This window comes from Phyllobates terribilis, unplaced genomic scaffold (genome assembly GCF_046119375.1).
Source record: "Phyllobates terribilis strain yellow unplaced genomic scaffold, ASM4611937v1 Scaffold_12__6_contigs__length_324123572, whole genome shotgun sequence".
In the NCBI taxonomy this organism is placed as follows: Eukaryota; Metazoa; Chordata; class Amphibia; order Anura; family Dendrobatidae; genus Phyllobates; species Phyllobates terribilis.
The window spans coordinates 130298045-130319103 of NW_027362772.1; the positions used below are offsets into that span (position 1 = coordinate 130298045).

Sequence of the window (21059 nt, forward strand, 5' to 3'; positions counted from 1 at the left end):
CACCTCTTCATCTTGCCCCCTATCTGTCGGTGTCCCCCAAGGCTCAGTTCTAGGGCCCCTGCTCTTCTCCATCTACACCTTTGGCCTGGGACAGCTCATAGTCTCACAGCTTTCAGTATCACCTCTATGCTGATGACATACAGATCTACCTCTCTGGACCCGATATCAACTCCTTACTAACCAGAATCCCACAATGTCTGTCCGCTATTTCATCCTTCTTCTCTGCTAGATTTCTAAAACATAACATGGATAAAACTGAATTCATCATCTTTCCCCCACCTCACTCAACCCCCCCCATCTGACATATCCAACAATGTTAATAGTTGCCCACTCTCCCCAGTCCCACAAGCTCGCTGCCTCGGGGTAACCCTTGACTCTGATCTCTCCTTCAAACCTCATATCCAAACTCTCTCCATTTCCTGCCGACTCCAACTCAAAAATATCTCCAGAATCTGCTCATTCCTCAGCAAAGACTCTGCAAAAACACTATAGCATGCCCTCATCATCTCCTGTCTCGACTACTGCAACCTCCGGCTCTGTGGCCTCCCTTCTAACATTCTTGCACCCCTCCAATCTATCCTAAACTCTGCTGCCCGATTAATCCACCTTTCCCCCCACTATTCCCCAGCCTCTCCCCTCTGTCAATCCCTTCACTGGATCTCCATTGCCCAGAGGCTCAAGTTCAAGACCCTAACCCAGGCATACAAAGCCATCCACAACCTGTATCCCCCATACATCTGTGACTTAGTCCCCCGATACTTACCTACACGCAACCTCCAATCTTCACAAGATCTCCTTCTCTACTCCCATCTTATCTCCTCTTCCCAAAATTGCATACAAGATTTCTCCCGCACACCCCCCCTACTCTGGAACTCTCTACCCCAACACATCAAACTTTTGCCTACAGTGGAAACCTTCAAAAGGAACCTGAAGACCTACCTCTTCCGACAAGCCTACAACCTGCAGAAACCACTGCTCCACCACACCGCTGCATGACCAGCTCTACCCTCACCTATCTTCACCCATCCTTTGTAGATTGTGAGCCCTCGAGGGCAGGGTCCTCTCTCTTCCTGTACCAGTCGCTGACTTGTATTTTTCAAGATTATTGTAATTGTTTTTGCTATGTATACCTCCTTTTCACATGTAAAGCACCATGGAATAAATGGTGCAATAATAATAAATAATAATAATTTAAATAACATAGGGTTCTTAGTAATACTGTTTTTGATCAAAAATAGCATAAAAGCCATCCTACCATGGCAAGGTGACCCTATTCAGGAAGGTCCTACACTGTCTAATATTAAAACCTTACCATGTGTCAAAAGTGACCTGTGTGAATAGGCTTTATTCACACAGGTCACTTTTGAGACATAGTAAGGTTTTAACATTAGACAGATTTAGGACCGTCCTGAATAGGATGTGGGATGGCTTTTATGCTATTTTTGATCAAAAACAGTGTTACTAAGAACCGTATGTTATGTAAATGCACTTTTGCTTTTTACTTATTTAGTTACAGCAGGGTTTATGCTCATTTTGTTTCTTGCAGGTTTTGTCTGTTTAATGGCCAATGTGAACATGCGTTTCTATCTTGCATATACTGTATACCAACTCAAACTCCAGCTCAATGTGTGTGTGCATTTTCTTTGTTTATTAATAGCACTTTAATCTATTGATCCACACAATGGAGCGTTCTTTTTGTGTTTTGACTCATGCTCTTTCTGTGTCACCGATTTTAACACATCTGTCACACTAAAAAGATTTCTGAACCCTAATGGTAATTGTCTCCATATGGTCTGTATAAAAATTTTGTTAGTCTGTAAAGATTTATAAAACACTAAGGCTTCATAGGACCTCATAGAAAGCCATCCTGTGGAAAGAACAGAGTAGAATTTTGCAAGGAGGATTTAACCTGCCAATGAATGTTCATGTTTGCTTATACTCCCATTTATACAAATACTGTATAGTATTGTACAAAAAGTACAGTTTAATTACAAATAGTCAAATATAGTGATGGTTGTTCCTAAGAAGATGAAAAAGGTGCCATAGAAGTAACTATGAAGGAGACAGTTTCTGCACTGGAGACATTTTATGAATACTGAATATGGAATTGAAGGTGAGCACAGCTGAAATTGAATATTGAAGCTGAAGCACAGTTTGGTCATGCAAAAAAAGGCAAGACAATACTTTGAAAAATTGGGCACACACGAATATATAAAATCAAATTAATTAAGTATCATAGTAACATAGTAACGTAGGTTGAATAAAGACCTAGGTCCATCCAGTTCAACCTTTCTCCACCAATTGTACTCCCTACACTAACATACTAACTTACTGGGACTAGGCCTCGCAGCAAACATTCCATGGAGGAGCATATATAGAAATCATGGAGCCCCATAGCCAAAGTCCCAAATAGGCCCCCACAAAAAAAATTGTTCAGTGGAGTATGAGGGGTCACGATGCATAGGCAAAGTCAAAGAAGGGCATACCTCCCAATTTTTACATATAAGAAGAAGGACATGTATTGCAGCACATATACTGTGATTGTGCCCATACTGAAGAATATAACGCCCACAAAAATGTTTCCCCCAACCTAGACAATAAGATACCTCCACAGCGAGTTCCAAGCTCAAACTGCCCTCACAGTACCCCCTACACGCAGAGTATGATGCAGCCATAGTATATTTCTGCTTCAGCACCCTCACAACACAATATAGTGTACCCACAGTGCCCCCAACACAGTGGGATACCCTCACAGTCCCATAACACAATGTGATGCCCATATAATGCTTTCAACACAGTAGTATGTCCTCACAGTGCCCCCCAAATAGAATTATGCCCCCGGAGCTCACACACACACACAAACACACACACACACACACACACACATTATGAGGCCTCCAAAGTGATATTCAACACAGTATAATGTCCACACGGTCCTTCCCACACATTATGATCCTCTAATCAACCCCCCACAGCATGATTCCCCCCAAACAGTATGAGCCACTCAAAAACCTCTCCTCACACAGTATGATGCCACCGCAAACAGTATGATTCCCCTCACAGTCCAATCCCCAATAGTATGATACCCTACAATCCATGCAATATTATGGCACCAAAATCCCCAACCCCACATAGTATGATGCCCCCAGTCACTCAAACAGTATGATAACCCCCACAGACCTCTACACAGGTATCATAGCATGCACAAAATATCCTGGTTCCTACAAATCCCCCCCCCCACACACATAGTATTATGGCCCCCTCAGCACCTCCCCACATAGTATGATGTCTTAAAAACTCCCATGCATAATACCATGGCCCCCAAAACGCCTCTACACAGTATAATGGCCTCTGTACAATATAAATATATACAATGTTTGTTTGTATGGTCGCTATACACATACAGTGCAAACAAACAGTATGATGGCAAAAAAAGAACAAGACATACCTACTCCCCTAGCCCCATTCCAATGTTGTGCTGCTTCTTGTAGCAGGTATGGTATAGTGATGTGATCTCTCTTTCTGTGCTGGGACTCAGACTAAGCACATGCTGAATTATGGAGCAGGGAGCTAACGGCTACTCGTTCGGCAATATTGTTCAACTACACATCTACATCCTGAGGACGCAAATACTATTGAAATCCAGATATGGTGATGTCGTAAATGGGGTGTCTCTGCCATTTGGAATCGGAGCCCCACCAAGTCACAAGCCACATAGAAGCTGTGTGGTCTGCCGCTATTAACAATATTCCACTGACTCCATGTTTAAAAACATTTAAAACAAACTTATGACAGACCACCAGTCACATATGAATAGTTTTAACTGGTCTCATGACACCAAAAAGTTATTATTGTACTCATTAGAGAAAGCAATACAGTAAATGTAACCCTAGTGTAATACAGTATACAATATTGGAGCAGTCCCCAAAATATTGCAATAATAGCAGACAGCTAATGAGAGATTGTCTATAGAGAATAAAAGTCACAAATTAGATCTTTTCAAGAAAGAAAAATGCACAAAATATCATAATGCCATATCCAGGGCTAGACTGGCCATCAGGCAATTCTGGCAAATGCCATTTGGGCCATTCTGGCAGTGGGGTGCACTGATCATTTTTAACAGTATGGGCATCCTCAGGATGCGGATATTGGTAACAGCTGCAGCCATCGGCTCGCTGCCCCATCACTTAGTCCATCAGGACATAGGCAGCCCACTGTTCTACAACCTTAAAGGACAAATGAATAGAGGCTGAAGTGGACAGGGTCACAGGATTAGGTGAGTGTAAGCTTATTTTAAATTATTTGTCATACATTATATATATATATATATAATATATATATATATATATAATTTATATATATATATATATATTTATATTTATATATACTGTGGTGACCATCATACTGTGTGATGGGTTGTGTTAACCATCATACTGTATTGGAACCATGATGACCATACTGTATGTGGGGTTGGCACGATTCCACAAATCACGTCCTGACCTTGGACTTTGCCTATGACTATCCGTTTGCCTTATCACTTTATCCTTGATGTACCCTCCTAGCTTTTGACCTCAGACTCCTTGACTTCCCCACCTTAAGGCTTTCAATGAGAGGTGACTCAGCTTCACATTACAACTGGTTGTATACAATTTTTCGCCAGTATGGATCCCATTCACACATTTAGTGATCTTGTGCTACACAAAGGGAAGATGGAAAGGGAGCCCAGACTCTAGGGAAAGGGGGGGAATTGGAAACCTCTTAGGTTGATCAAGCTTCACCCTGTCTTCCCTAATGTCCCTGCATTGGCTCTTCACCAATCGCCACACACGTACCTCGCCCTGTCTTTCCCTGGCGTTTGGCTCAGGTTAGGGAAGGGAGGAGAAGAGCACTAGTCGATCTCCGCTAAACACTATAGACAACAAGGAAGGACAAACAGGGGGAAATCACTTAGCTTTAGATGACTCCAGACAAATGGGCACATGTCCTCAAGCTCCAGAGAGGACAAAGTACTGCTCTTGCTAAAGCCTTCATCAGTAGTAATGAATATCGCCGGCACCTCCCTCTAGAACACACTAGTTAATTAGCCAGAGGAAGGTAGCCGCTGGGTCCTAGAGACAGCCTCTAAGAAGATGTCTGTAATGCCAAACATAGAGATTTCCTCAACCAACTGTAGGGCGACTCTCTGTTACTTCTGACACACCAGTGACATCATGAGATGAATCTGACTCAAATGATCCAAGATCTGGCTAAATAGCACCAGAACCTTGAATCTTTACAGTTCCAGTAGCAGGGCCAGGTATCTAGCTTTATAAAAGCTCTCTATAGCTCTCCACTACTTTCAGTAACTGCGATGTCTGTACCCTCAGACATGCAGTTCATCTCTTCCAAACCTGCAGTGGTCCTTCCTGATAAATCTTCAGGAGACAAGAATCAGTTTAAGCTATTCACGGAGACCTGTAGGTTATTTTTTAAGCTGTGACACCAGTCTTCAAAAGATGAGCCCCAGCGGGTAGGAATAATTATGTCCTTCCTGCGAGGGGGTCCTCAGACATAGGTGTTTTCACTGTCCCCATAAGCCACAGAAAGAGTTTCTGCTGACACCTTCTTTGAGTTAATTTATGATGAACCTGACAGAATCCAAGTTGCTGAAGCGAAGATCATGAACCTGGCACAGGGGAACTGCACTGCGGAGGCCTACTGTACCAAATGCTGACAATGGTCCACTGAAGTTCAGTGGAACGATGCAGCCCTCGGGTGTTAACTCCATAGAGTTCTGACCAAATCTCTTAAGGGCGCTCTGGCTCGTCATGATCACCCTTCTTCTTTGGCTTAGGCTATAACACAGGCTGTGCGGATGGACCGCAGAGTTTTTGAAAGGCGTGGTGGACAGCAGGGTGCCTTGTATACTCCCCCAGAGCATGTCCATTTTCCAGAGGTGGAGCCATTAGAGGTTGGAATTGCCAGTTTTTGTGCTGTGGAGAAAAAACGTAGACAAGATCTTGGACTCTCTACATTCTGTGGTCTCTGTCGATACTGTGGTCTCGCAGGACATTTTTTAAAGGACTGTCCAGCTCGCCCTCAAGCAAGCAAGCCGTAGGGAAAATGCCTAAGTCTGGGTGATTGTTGAGGGGGTCACGCAGACTTCCAGGAACCTTTTCTCTCCTCATATGAAGTACTGCTCAATACATTTTTTGCCTTCAGGCTGCGTGCCCACGTTGCGTATTACAAGCGTATATGCTGCGGAATTTCCGCAGCGTAAACGCTTGTAAAACGCATGTATATCCGCACCCCATGGTCCCCAATGGCATTCCGCAATGTCAATGCCCATGCTGCGGACTTTTCCGCAGCGTATATGCTGCGGTCAAAAATCTGCAGCATGTTCATTAATTTTGCGTTTCCGCATGCGGAATCAATGTGCGTATGGTACCCAAGTCTGGAGGAGAGGAGACTCTCATCCAGACCTGGGTACTAAAGAACCTGTAAAAAAAAGAATAAAATAAAGTTTATACTTATCTTCTGATGTTTTCCCGCCGTCGCGCTTGTTTGTGAAGGACCTGCCACGTCATTGAGTCATGTGACCCATCATATGACTCAATGACGTCACCGCAGGTCCTGCACACAACAGCGTGAGCAGCTCAAGACTCCGGACGGGGCAGATAATGCATCGGAAGGTGAGTATAAACTTTATTTTTTTATTTTTTACCATTCTGATTCTTTTTTTTTAACTATTACTTGGTCACACTATATAAATCCATGCCGGTTGCATGGATTTATATAGTGTGAACAATTTGTCAAGCACTTTCCAAGTGATGCTTAAATCACTTGGAGAAGTGCTTGATAACCCGCATGCGGAAATGCATGCAAATACGCTGCAAAGACGCCTCACAAACGCTTCTACCTGGCGGGAAAACCACATGTAAAATCCGCATGCGATTTTCCCGCCAGGGAGAAGCGTAAAAAAATATGCTTCAGTTCCGCAACGTGGGCACTTAGCCTCAAGAACCAGGTATTGCCAGCATTAGCTTTTATTGAGTGCGGGTCTGTAGGTAACTTTATTGATTTGGAACTGGTACTGAAATTAGGATTAGGAACAGTTAGTGTGTAAAAACCTATTCAAATTTTTGCACATGCTGCGGAAATTTCCGCTGCGGATTATCATTGCGAAAAAATCCGCAGCACAACCATTAATTTTGTGGAATTGCGGTGAAATCGCTATCATTGACTTGCATGACTACATGTACACATGCGGATATTATGTGATTCAATGCGCGGATAGTACCCGGGTCTGGAGAAGAGGAGACTCTCCTCCAGACCCGGGTACCATAGTACCTGTAGTTAAAAAAGAATTAAAATAAACAAAAAAACATTATACTCACCTTCTGATGGCCCGCTGTCTGCTCCCGGCGGCGCTGCTAGCTCTTCGGCTGCTCGCGGTGGTGTAAAAGGACCTTCCACGACGTAATTTAGTCATGTGACAGTTGCATGGATTTATATAGTGTGACCAAGTTATCAAGCACTTTCCAAGTGATGCTAAAATCGCTTGGAAAAGCGCTTGACAACCGAAATGCGAAATCGCATGTTAAAAATACTTCACAAACGCTTCTACCTGGCAGAAAAAACGCATGTAAAATCCGCATGCATTTTTTCTGCCAGGGAGATGCAGAAACGCTCTGCATCATGGGCTCTTAGCCTTAATATAGTTTGGTTATGAAGCATAATCATAACGATGTCATTATAAGCATGGATTACTAAAAATTAAAGTTGAACAAAAAGATTTTCAGGACTCTAGACCACTTTGGTAGTTCATGGCTGCTGGTCCAGAGCCTGCAATTCTCCTCCTACCTGACAGCATCTTTTTTTTAGTAGGTCATCATGCGTGCATTATACCAAAACAATGACTTTGCGCTGGGCCCAATCTTTTTGCTCAACTCTACTACCAACATAATAAAAATTTTAGGATGGATCATCCTTAAAATATTACTGATTTCAATCAAATATGGTTTTTCAAATAATGAAAAAAGTAATCCAAGTAGTAATTAAAAGACAAGGTACACACCACCCCTTATCTGCAGTAAAAAGATTCAATCTCCAGAGGAGACAAGGTTTCTATACCATAAAAAACATTAACTTGTGAAACAGCCAAACTGAACACAGTTTTTTAAAGAAGCCTTGGATGATTTCTTAGAAGAAAATAAGTTAAATACTTATGTAAATTCATGATTTTGTGAATGTTGATGCAGTCAATCGACACTCAGTATCAGTAAGACTGATTCATGCATATTGATTATGACGCGCCCCTGGGCCTGCTGTGTCGCGCAGCGTCTCGCGCACGGGGCTTACCCGGAACCGGATCAGATGAGGGTTGTAGTCTCCGAGTGGCGGGGACCCGGTCCGTGCCCAGGGAGTCAAACTCAGTGTGTGGCAGTCTTGATAGATGTTATTTGAGTGTCGACTACGCCACCCGTTGATTTGCAGCTATGGAGCTGCCGCTGCAGGGCAGACCGCTGAGGCCGGTGTAGAATTGTGCAGCGTGATAGTATAACCCCCAACGGGAGGGGTATGGCCTCAGGGCAGCCGACGTGGAAGATGGGGGTAGCAGGAACCACTCAGAGACGGTGCGGTGTAATTCAGGGTCTTTACTGGTAACAACGATAGACCCTCCCGGAGTACTTGCTAGCGAACGGGGCCTGGTCAGTCCTTGAGCAGATGGGATCTCCCCTGGCCAGGCGGAGTTGTAGGCCTCCCAAACTGACTGTACTCTTCTGGCTACCTTGCTAGAAGCGGATATAAGTAGCCCACGTCCCTGAGTGTGCCGTGTGGTGCTCACCCGTATGGCCGGTGACTCGGGGCCTTCTATGGCTTCCGCTCCACGATGGCGGCGCTGGTCCCACGCGTGTGACCGTGCCTTCGGGTTTCTGGGCCTGAGGACCTGAAATCCCCTGCCGGTCGGCTTCTGCTGCTGGGTAAGAGTTAGTCCCCACAGCCTCGGACGCCGGGTCCGGTAAGAAAGCTTCTCAGTCAGGGCGAGCTCTGCAGCTGCCAGCCCCTGACTCGTAGTAGTATTGCTCCCACTGAGCTTCTGCTGTCTCTTCCTATGACTGTTTCTTGTCTCTGCTTCTTCTCTACTCCTAACCCTGCCTCAGCCCCGGGTTTATATAGGGGAAGTTCTTCCCCTCCCAAGACTGGGCAGGAGGTGTGGCATGCACAGGATCCCTGACCAAAGGACCTCCCACCTGCTCTCAGACATAACATTACATTACTGTGGGAAACCAGACCCCTGGGGTGCCACAATTATACCCCTGCCCTTTCCCATCCCTCACTTGAACATGATAGCCATGTCTTTTTCAATATACAAACTCTGTAACCATGAAAAAAAAACATGATATAAAGAATCTTTGGAAACAAGACTAGACTTCTTCCAAATGATGTAAAAGACAAATGCTATGTACCTTTGGTTGTAATTATTGCTCCTACTGGTGGTAGAATCAATATTAATGCCTAAACTTTCAGTTACTTTTCTTCATTATTTATATGGATGATGGACATTTGTGCAATAAATGCATTAAGAAAATGTAGAAATGTAGTAATAAATAGAAAAAAAATGATTTTATATGCCATAACACTATGAAGAGTTCATATTATAAATTAAACTTTAGAATGTGACAGTTTTGATATTGTCATTTCCAATCGGTCACCTGTGATGTCATCACTTTGTGTAGGAACAAAAGAAAGAATAATTGTCTGACCGGAGGCAAGGTGTGTTATTCTATGACTATTACTTTAGTAATCCTAATGTAAAGCTACTCTTACTTTGATGACATATGTATACTTTTGCCTTCTCATTCTAAAATTATAATTAGAGTATGAACATTTTCAATGACTTTTTATAAGGCAGTCATTAGAGATGAGCAGATCGATCTATTGTGGATGATTTTGAGTCGAATCTCCTGAAATTTTCTAGTCCCCATGAATTCAAACAATTTCCTAGTGACATCGTTTTAAGGTTGAATGTAGACAGAAGTCCATCGACTTCAACCAATAACCCAACATGTTGATCCAGAGGAAGGCAAAAAATCCCTCTAGTCAGGTGCTAATTACCCCACATAAGGGGAAAAATTTCTTCACAATAACTCCTTATTTGGCAATCAGACTAGTTCCCTGGATCAAGGTACCATCTCAGAATCTAGTGTCCATAACCAGTAATATATTTTTCAAAAAAGGCAGCCAGCCCCTCCTTGAACTATTTTTAGTGAATCAACCATTACAACATCATTTGGCAGAGAGTTCCATAATTTCACTGGTCTTGCTGCTCTTCGCAGCCAATCAGGGTGGACTTTCACAGCTAGTATAAAAGAAAAGGGCTGACCAAGCATAACCATTTTAAGATTTTACAGCATAGAGTAGGAGTTAAGAATGCACAGCTCATTATACATAGGGGTAGAAGAAGGCCTAAGTCCATAGTGGTGGAGCATTTCTGCATCACATTGAAATTAGGAGTGTTTGCCTCAAAGATTCAAGTGATAGTGAGATGTTGTAGCTGCATAGTCAGTGTGACCGTGAATTGGTTGATCTATTAATGCACTAATAATGCACCTTAATAACTGCTTGGCGGACAGAGAAGCCAACCACAAAACACAGACTCAAGGGTTCGAACTCAGAAGCATGACAGTGTTCCTACCGTCTGGCATTTGTTGTTACATGGTTTTAAGGCAAAGTGAATTAATCACCAAACAAATTATGACACTAAATGCAGACAATTAATTGTATAGATCTGTTTTGGCACACCTGTTTAAATTGTCAAATTGGAAGCACACCTATATTATGGGCAGTTAGGTGTTGTATTATCCTTTTTGGCTGTCAATGGATCCCTGTCAAGCATTTTTGGGAGATTCCATATTTTTCAAAGTTGACTGTGCTAAAAAAATTGTAAACAACTTAAACGTTTAACGTGTGTCCAAAATGTATATTAAACCAAAAATCAGCACTGGAATGGTAGCGTAAGTGAAAAAAACCTCATACCATGTCAAAAAATGTGGGATTGGCTAGCAGCAGCAACACCACTGGGTCTGCTGGCATCAAGTGTCCCGGCAGTAGTTGTATCAAATGCAGGTCACACTTGGTCTCCTTTGCCTCTGGCAAGCATAACAATGGAGAGGAAACAGAGAGCCTAATAGAATACAGGTATATGTCACATCAATTGTCTTAGTCACAGCAGAATGATTGCACTTCTCACAGCTTGAGTTAATATTCTGCTCAGTCCACCTCTTCCATTGCCATACAATTTAAAGGGGTAGTCTATTACTCCATCTGAATGTTTGGTGCCGATAATACATAAACACTTATACTCACCTACCATGCCTACGCCATTCTAGTGGTGCCAGCACTTGCATTACCAGGGCTCTCATTCAGTTATCATGACATGTTATGACACATGAGCCCAGCTCCCGATCAGCGCTGGCATCATTATCCCAGCCTTCGGATAAATCGAACATCGACATGAAGCTGCGGTTGCTCTCTGACTTCCTCTAGATTTTCGATTTGTCCAAAGGCGGGGACAGCGTCGCCAGCGTTGATGGGTGCACAGCTAATGTGTCATAACAACTGCATGAGAACCTTGGGAACGCGTGTCCTAACATTGCTGGAATGGCGCCAGCACGGGAGGTGAGTATAAGTATTTTTATTTTATTGGCACCAAACATTCAGATCGAGAAGGGTTTCTAGTAGTAGTAGACAATACCTTTAATGTTGTACATTTCCATTTTGTCAATGACACCTGTTTCTGTTCTTCTCCTTAGTCCCCTAACCACAGCACCCCAGGGGCTAAGGAAGATACTACTACAAGTCAACTTCTTTCAGATAAACAGCTGTTTTACTTGGATGACATGGAGCTGGAGGAGATAAAAAAACATGATTCTAAGGCCAACCTGTTCTGCTGGCTCTGTGAGCAGTGGTAGTAGCTCTCTGTGCTAGAGGAAAACTTGAGACGGCAATCAGGCAGGGGAGCAAAGAGCTCAGACCATTTCCCATACAGAGGCAACTGTCAGACAAATTATGGATGACGATGATGATTCTAAGGTGCACAAGACCTGGAAACCAGACTTGGCTGCCGATGAGGTGATGTCATCAGAGGGGAAGGGTAATGGCCTTTGCAGTACACGGCACATGCGATGTGTGACTAAAATATCCTCTGAGGAAAAATGTGATTGTTCTGTGCTCTGGAGCAGGTGATGTTGCAAATGTTGGTGGAGGATTGTCATCAGTTCCTGAAAGCTCTGGTCATGGTGGTGGCATCTCATGTGTGAGCTCATTTATATGTTGCAAACAAATGATTCTTTGGCAGTTTACAGACTCTGCAAGAGGAAAAAAACCCACGGACATCACAGTTCATATAGATTAGGAACTACTGCTCTCCATAAGTAAATGAAGTAACATCATCTGCTGATGTGGAAAAAGCAAGTCAGCCAGCAGTCAGAGCAAGCCTCAAGTTGTTCTTCTTGGCCTTCTCCTCACACTTGTCTTTCTATTTGCCAGGCTGCACCATCAAGTAGGACCTGGTTGGCATCATCATTATCATTGTCATCCATCACTACTGCTTGTCATGCTCTGAGCACTTCTCCTCTTTCTCTGCTTCATTGGCAGATCTCAATCACAGATTGTATGTTGAGGAAGGGTGTACAGTAGACTCTCATTCTTCTGCTGGATTGACAACTAAACTCTCACCTGGTCAATCTGCTGATGGTGCAATCACTGCTGTACTACCTTGTGGAACTAGCTGCCTTTGAGAAATGATGGTGTGCACTCAGCTTGGCTAGAAGATACCCAGCTGCTAGAGATGAGTAACTTTTTTGAAATGTAAATTTGCTGAATTTTCTCTAAGAATTCAATTTACAGTGAATAAATTTGTACTGATCTTAGTACTGGTAAGGGGAGAGAAAAAAAGAGAGAGTAGAGAAAGAAATGTGATAATATGGTACATGGTGCAACCTAAAGGAAAAGGAAAGGTATGTCACAGTTGCAGGGCATTATAGGGAAGTCAGCGTGGCCATGCAAATCGACATTAGCCCACTCAATGATTCTTCAGCAGTGTGGGAAATAATGGTGGGCAATTTTTTTTTCTTTTTTTATAAATGTGAATCTCAAAGTGCCACCATGAAATGGAATTAGTAATTTCAGGAAATTCAACTCAGACTCAATCCTCTATGGATCGATTTGCTCATCTCTATCAGTCATCAGATTTTTTTTTCAGAAATGGGTGCCTGCTCAGTGCTCTCATGTGCAGATTGTAGGCCATTTTCTCGACTAGACTTTGAACTCCACAGTGCACTGCACTATAGACAACTAGAGCAGCAATTATGGGCATGGACATGAGATGAGTATCACATTCCACTTGGTGCATGTTTGAGTGGCAGCAGTGACCATTGGAAAAGGGACAGATGGTGAAACTTCCACGACTATTTTGTCTTTTTCCACCACCAGGTGTTGGTTATATGTCTCTTCTTACACTTCCGCCCCATCCCCACTATTGGCAGCCAATGAAGGACTTGTGTTGCCAACTGAAGACCTTCAAAAAGTCAACATACATGTCATCCTCCTCATATTTATCCTTGAAAAAACATTCACTAAAATGCAAAAGGGGACGGGGCAAGAACAGAAACTTGCACATGCTCATTCCCGCCCTGTGTCTCTTGGGGACCTTCAAGGTACATGTAACATGCTGGAAGATTAGGAGGAGGAGGGAAAGAGTAGGAGAAGGAAGAGCAGCAGCATGTGGAAAGAGACATACAGTTGGCACAGGCAAGAAACCAGGTTGACAGTCAGAGTGAAATTATGTTGACAATGACTTAATACTGGTAGCTCATTACAACCAACCGTCGCAGTGGAGTGATGAAAATGAACGGGCCTCTCAGTCGTGCTAGTGTGGCACCCCAGGGGTCTGGTTACCACAGTAATAGAAATATTACGTCTGAGAGCAAGTGGGAGGTTTCTCTGGTCAGGAGCCCTAAGCATGCAGCACTGCCCGCCCAGACCTGGGAGGGGAGGAATCTGCCCTTATAAACTGGGTCTGGGGAGGGATTAGGTCAGTTAGAGCTTGGAGAGGGAAAGATACAGCAGGAGCTCTGTAGGAACAGTAGCTGAAGACCAGGGGCTGGAGCTGAGCAGAGCTCGCCCTGGCTGAGGACACTACAACCGGACACCGGAGTCCGAGGCTGTGGGGACTGATATACACCCAGCAGCAGAAACCAGCTGGCAGGGGATTCCAGGTCCTCTGGCCATAGAAGCCCGGAGGCTCAGTCACAAGAAAGGGACCAGCGCTGCCATCCTGGAGCGGAGGCTAACAGAAGGCCCCAAGTCACCAGCCATATGGGTGAGCACCACACAGTATACTCAGGGACGTGGGCTACTTGTGACCGCTTACAGCAAGGTAGCCAGGAAAGAGTGCAGCTAGACGGGGAGGCCTACAACTCCGCCTGGCCAGGGGAGATCCTGCTTGCTCACAGACTGACCAGGCCTCTACTGCTAACCAGTACTCCCGGGAGGGTCTGCTTTATACCATCAGTAAAGACCCTGAACTGCACCACACGTCTCTGTGTTTCATCGCCGCACCAGCACCATTAGTACTGGGATGCTCACACCATCACTCCCATCATCCACACTAGCTGCCCTGAGGCAATACTTCTCCCGTGGGGAGTTATCCCATACTCGGCTGCGCAAACAACATCAGCCTCAGCGGTCTGCAGCGCAGCGGCGGTCCCCACTGACCGCAATCCACGGGTGGCGTAGTCGGACATTTGTTATTACACTAAGACTGCCACTGGTTTGACCACCCTGAGCCACGGACCGGGTCGCCGCCACACTGAGACTACCACCCCCAGCATCCCACCAGAGGCCCGGTTCCGGGTTCCCCACGCGGCCCAGGGGGCGAGTCACTAGCAAGCATGGCAAGCTGTATGCTGTAATGCTTGTGGGATGTCAGGTGTATTGTTACCATCAAGAAAAGGGATGACTGCTGAATGCTTTTAGACCCTCACTTTAAAAGCAAAATTGTTAATTTTTTTTCCATCTATTGACAGAGAGTCCAAAATGACTTATTACCAAGATAAGCTCTGTTACCTGCAAAGCTTTCACCGAGTGGATGCCTGCTGATCGGTACACTGACTAGTAGGCCCCTCTGCATATTCCACAGACCCAATTCTCTTCCTCCTGTACTTGCATTAGAACTACAACAGTACCGGAGGAAGCAGCAACAGCTACAGTATATTTAATATGATAAACCAGATGTTTTATCTACCATTATGCCAACCTGATTAACTACAGCAAACAGAAACTCACCAGCTGAGAAGCCAGGTTCAGTCATACCTAGACTGTGTCCTTTCACAGGCAGATACCCTGAGCCCCGATCCCTTGGACTTTTGGGTCAGCCGACTGAACCAGTGGCAAGAGCTAGCCCAGTTTGCTATGGGCATAGTTTCATTTTCAGCCGCCAGAGTGTTCAGCATGGGCAGTGGATTTGTCACACTCAAACACACCAGATTTTCCACAGCAAGCATGGAGAACTTTACATTTATCAAAATGAATCTGGCATGTATCAGTGTTGAATATCATTCACTTATATTTTTAAATTGGCCATACCATCTGCCTGCCTGACTATCCATTGTCTGTCTTCTGCGCAGTTTTGTGCCAGAGCTGATGGCCCATGCCCAGGCAGGTATCTACTCCCTTTCCATCATGTTATCTATACTGTAGTATTACTGCTGCCCTACACTGTAAGACATATTGCCTGCAGCCATCGTAATTCTCTGCCATAAGGTTTGTGCCACTGCACGGCCACACCAACCACACATCACCTCGGTACCCACTGTGTTTTATAGTGTTATACTGTACTGCCCCTTCTGGGGCTGCAGTTGCTGGCTCTACACTGCCAGACATTTCATTGCCAGTCCCATCATATTTTTCTACCATGTGGCTTCTGACACTGCAAGACCACACCAATTTTTTTAAAAAATAACATAACTGTTTTTGGTCTCTAAATAAAGGGATACATTTTGAATTGATACTGCTTCTTCACTTAGCAAATAAAGAAGCTTGTGAGACTCCACAAACTGTGAAGATTTTTGCACCATCCCATGTAAAAAAAGACACTGCTTCTTCCCTTTGCCTTTCTCTGTATAAACAGCAAGTCAGGTATCTACCCCCAAAGAAGGATAATTTTTGGACTGTTTTCACTCTTTAAATTTGATATTATTACTAGGGATGTGTACCTCTAATTATTTGTAGGTTTAATCTATTATATAGACGTGCCATTTATTGATTTTGGCCTTACATAGGGGTTTTAAAAGTCTGTTGGTATAGTTTGTTGTTAAATAACAGCTAGTGATGGCCACTGTTGATCATCCTTTTTCCTTTAGCCCGATAGGTTAAGGTCGCTTAGACAAAGTTAAGGCAGTGTTTGCATTAAAGAGCTCAAAAGGGGTTCAAGGAAACTTCCAAGTATTATACATGTATTTTCTGGGAATTTAGAGAATTTGCAGTATTGAGAATCACAGCAACTTTATTCTCTGTGAATCGATGTTTGGGAGAAAATTCAGCGAAGCTGGCAAATTTGAATTTCAAATGATCCGCTCATCTCTACCAGGTATTGAAGCAATGTTGTGGCCTTCTCAAGCAATGTTGCCTATGCACTGTCACATTTTTGTTTCTTCTTGATATCTTCACATTTAATAACAAAAACTTGTAGATTTTCTATTATTGGAGATCTCTTCAGGCTGTGTGCCCACTATGCGTTTTTTAAGTGTTTCAACAGCGGCAATTCCGCCGTAGAAACGCTTAAAAAATGCTTGGTAGAAGGTCTGCCATGTTCCCCAATGATAATCCACATGTGCTGTGCACATGCTGCGGAAATTTACGCTGCGGATTATCATTGCGGAAAAATCCGCAGCACTACTAATTATCTTGTGGAAGTGCGGCGTTTTCGCCTCCATTGACTTGCATTGGAACGCATGGAATCCGCATCACTGAATCTGTACATGCGGATTCCAGTGTGCGGATGGTACCCGGGTTTGGAGAAGAGGAGACTCTCCTCCAGACCCAGGTACCATAGTACCTGTAAAAAAAAGAATAAAATAAAAAATAAATATTATACTTACCTTCTGATGGCCCCCGGTGTCCTTGTCTTGGCTTGCCGGCAGCTCGCGGTAGACTAAAGGACCTGAGGTGACGTAATTTAGTCATGTGACCGGTCACGCGACCGCTGACGTCGGCAGGTCCTTTAGTCTACCGCGAGCTGCCGACAAGCCAAGACAAGGACACTGGGGGCCATCAGAAGGTAAGTATAATGTTTATTTTTTATTTTTACCATTCTTTTACGGTCACACTATATAAATGCATGCCGGTTGCATGGATTTATATAGTGTGACCAAGTTGTCAAGCAATTTCCAAGTGATGCTAAAATCGCTTGGAAAGCGCTTGACAACCCACATGTGCAAATGCATGTGAAGAACGCTTCACTTCCACCTGTCCCTGGCAGGAAAAATGCATGTACAATCCGCATGTACAATCCGCATGCGTTTTTCCTACCAGGGAGATGCAGAAACGCTCAGGAAAAAATCCAGAGCATTTCTGCATCGTGGGCACATAGCCTCATGGTTGGAAAATTAAATTTCAGCATATTAGAGATCAAGGAATTTAAGACTGACTTATTTTTCCAAAAGAAAGAAGTGTTGTCTAATAACCACAGACATGTTTTACTAGCTGACATTCAGCTCCCTTTTAAATATTTTCTAAATCTACAGCAGAGTAAAGACAAGAATCTTTGACCATCACAGATGTTGATTCCAAGATCTTTTTTAAGGCTACGTGCACGTACATACAGTGTGTCATAGAGAGATTACAAAATCCATGAGACATCTCTCTGGATAAGGGACATACACATCCACCCCCCAGGCTGAACTTATCAGATTAAGTATAGTTAGGGAGAAAGAAGCTAGTTATAACTGGAGGAAGAAACCGAGATCCAACACCTCCATCTTCATTGAAGCTAGGACATCCTGGTGTGAACAGGTGATTAAGACTAGTATATTTGCTGGGAATATATATGAGGTCTGGGGTTTGTGTAATAAAAGGTGGAGAAATACCCTTTCAAGGCTGCTTCAGACACTTGAGCACCAGCGGGAAGTTATGAATATTGGGGTTAGTATCAATGCGATATTGATGGGATATACTTTTTCAACTTCGGGACTAAGAGGGGAAGAACATACATATTTTGTCATAACTGTGAGACATGCATCGAGCCGAGATCTAGCACCACTTTCCTGTAGCCTCCCGTGAGGTCATTGTGCTCAGTGGGGACTCCGATCCTGCCTCACTCCTCCGGGACACCCTCTCCTCCTAGCCCAGGCCCGCAGCATCACCCCACTTCTGCCGCTGCTGGCTTCCTATAGCGGCGACCTTGCTACTTCCTCATGTGACACCGCTCCACTGCCTCCGACCCCTCCTTCTGATAAGCTACATTCAGACTATAAGACGCACCACCATTTTCCTCCCAAATTTGGGGGGAATAAGGTGTGTCTTATAGTCTGAAAAATACGGTATATTGTAGGCTTGACATTTTCTTGTATGTCGCAATTTCACATTTTATTCCAAATGATTCACAATCTCACACCTTTGTCAAATTTTAGGAAATTATCTAAAAGAGAAATTATTGGTTTTAAAAACAGTAGAGATGAGAAAAGAGTTGAAACTATACCTCAGTGAATCTAACATTGACTCCGGTTGATTCCACCATATGAATAAATGAAGCCAAATGTTGTAAACTTAGGATGATGTAGACCGGAACCATGCGCCTTGTAGCTGCTTCATACACGTCTAAGAAAATATCTGGATCTGTGAATATGTCCATCACAACTGCAATGACCTGAAATAAAAACGCTACATGTTTTTTGGGATTAGACCTAAAGTAACTCATAGTAATTCATTAATTCCTGGAGGATTGAACAGGAAATGATTTTTCCCAATGTCTGTTTTCAAGGGAAAATAACATACCAGTTTCTATCAGAGATAAGCAGCACCAGGTTCTTAGCAATTGTTTAATACTGTTGGGATTTATTCAGACGTCAGTATTTTTCATCGGTATTTGTATGCCAAAACCAGGAGTTGAACTTACAGAGGAAAACTATAATTGAAAGATTGTTCTGTGTTTTGGAGACACTCCTAGTTTTGGCATAGAAATATTGCTAAAATATTGATCAAAAATACTAATTTGTGAATAAAGCTTTAGGGCTTATTGAGTCACCATTCATGGTCATGTAAGCAAAAATAGTTACGAATTTCATTAGTATTCTGGATAACATTTTCACCATTTTGGTGTGACTGTTTTTAACAGTCTCTATAAATTACCATCCTACTAACATCACATTAAATCCATCAAGGGTATCTTTACACAAAATATTTTAGTTGTTTTTTTCTAAAATAAAAATGCATGTAAAAGATTCTGCATTTCTACATTATTTTTGTTGCTGTTCTATAGTACCTGATTTTTTGCTTTCCCCTTTTTAGTTGCATTTCATCACCAAATGTCATGTGATTAATTGATCATGTGATTGTAAGTTTTCTTATAGAATTACATGCATTGTAATGGAGAAAATGCAACTAGTCATGTTAACATGGTTTTTAACCAATTAAAGAAGCACTCCTCCTGCTCCCATCAAAGTTTTTATCCTCTTAATATATTGCAGTCATATTAAATAGCACAGTGTACTTACATCTGATCATTTTGCCTTTCAACACAGCTAACTCTTCTCTTTTCTCTGCTTCATGTAGAAACAAGAAGTCTCTTTTTCCAGCATAAATCATTCCCGTGTTCAACTCCCAACCCAGCTGCCCCTCCTCCTCCTCTGTCAGGGACTTTTGCAGTGACTCATGAGTCATGCAGGAAAAACTGACTTCCTGTTTCTACATAGAGCTTAGAAGGCTTCAGCTAGTCAGTTTTTAATCACGTGATGTCATAGACCTAATAGAAAATAGAAGATTTAACTGGGTAAAAGGGCAAAATGAGCAATTGTAAGTACACAGTGCTGTATAATATGATGATTTCAATATACTAAGAGGATAAAATCTTTAATGGGAATGCTTCTTTAAGAAAAAAGAATGGAGGTCTATATGAGAAAAATGGCAGAATACTTATTTGCCTCATTAGATAATTCCAGTAATCTAAATGTCATTAGGTTGATTATAATCAGTGAATGTGAATATTATCAGAGCACCAATAACAGGGCAAAAATTAATTAAAATGACTGATTTATTAATACACACAACGCGTTTCAGTGGACAAAGCCACCTTCATCATCATTTTTTTACATTAGGTAGATTATAGGACATTTTTACAGATTTTGTACTGGTGACCAGGAGCTTCAAGTTATGCCTCTTTGTTTGTTTGTGGCCAACTGGGTCTACACGGCAGGATTCTTTTCGGAACAATTTAAGCTAGCAAAATTTTCGAAATATCGGGCAGTTTACCAGGTAGAAGGTGAATTCAATCTTTGACCAACAAGCTGAAATTAGGATAGAAAGGAATTAAAGGGGCCAATCAGGATTAGAGCAAACCATCAATATTTGATCTGTGGGGGCCCAACTCTAGTCAAGGGCCATAGAGAGTTTTTCTATTTTTGAACATTCATGTCACTTTAGAGAAATCTGTGAATTATAAAGCCTTAGCCATACATACATGTCCATTTTGTATTTACTAAACACTGACCATTCATATAAGTCTCTTTATCTCTTTGCGTTCTGTGTATCTCTTGCGCGTTCTCATCCGCCTGCTATACTCACCAGCAAAATAAATTGGAAGATTTCCCTCAGGTTACTTAGCATTGGATCCATGAAAAATGGGCGGCACATGAACCCATCCACTTGAATGGATGAGATTTGTCTGCAAATTAATCAGAGTATTATATACAGCGGGTGAAATATTAAGCATGTCACCAATTTTCTAAGTAAATATATATTTATAGAGGTGCAATTGACATGAAATTCTCACCAGATGTCAGTAACAACCCATCCAATCC

General features: G+C 42.9%; 1 protein-coding gene across 1 annotated transcript in view; it reads right to left on the bottom strand.

Annotated features, from left to right (window-relative positions):
- The window catches only part of FAM83E (family with sequence similarity 83 member E), a 117009-nt gene that overhangs the window by 71023 nt on the left and 24927 nt on the right, over positions 1–21059 (bottom strand). Inside the window, exon 3 of the mRNA XM_073656286.1 lies at positions 18743–18910. Within this exon, the coding sequence (XP_073512387.1) occupies positions 18743–18910 (168 nt within the window). The remainder of the gene's footprint in view (positions 1–18742; positions 18911–21059) is intronic.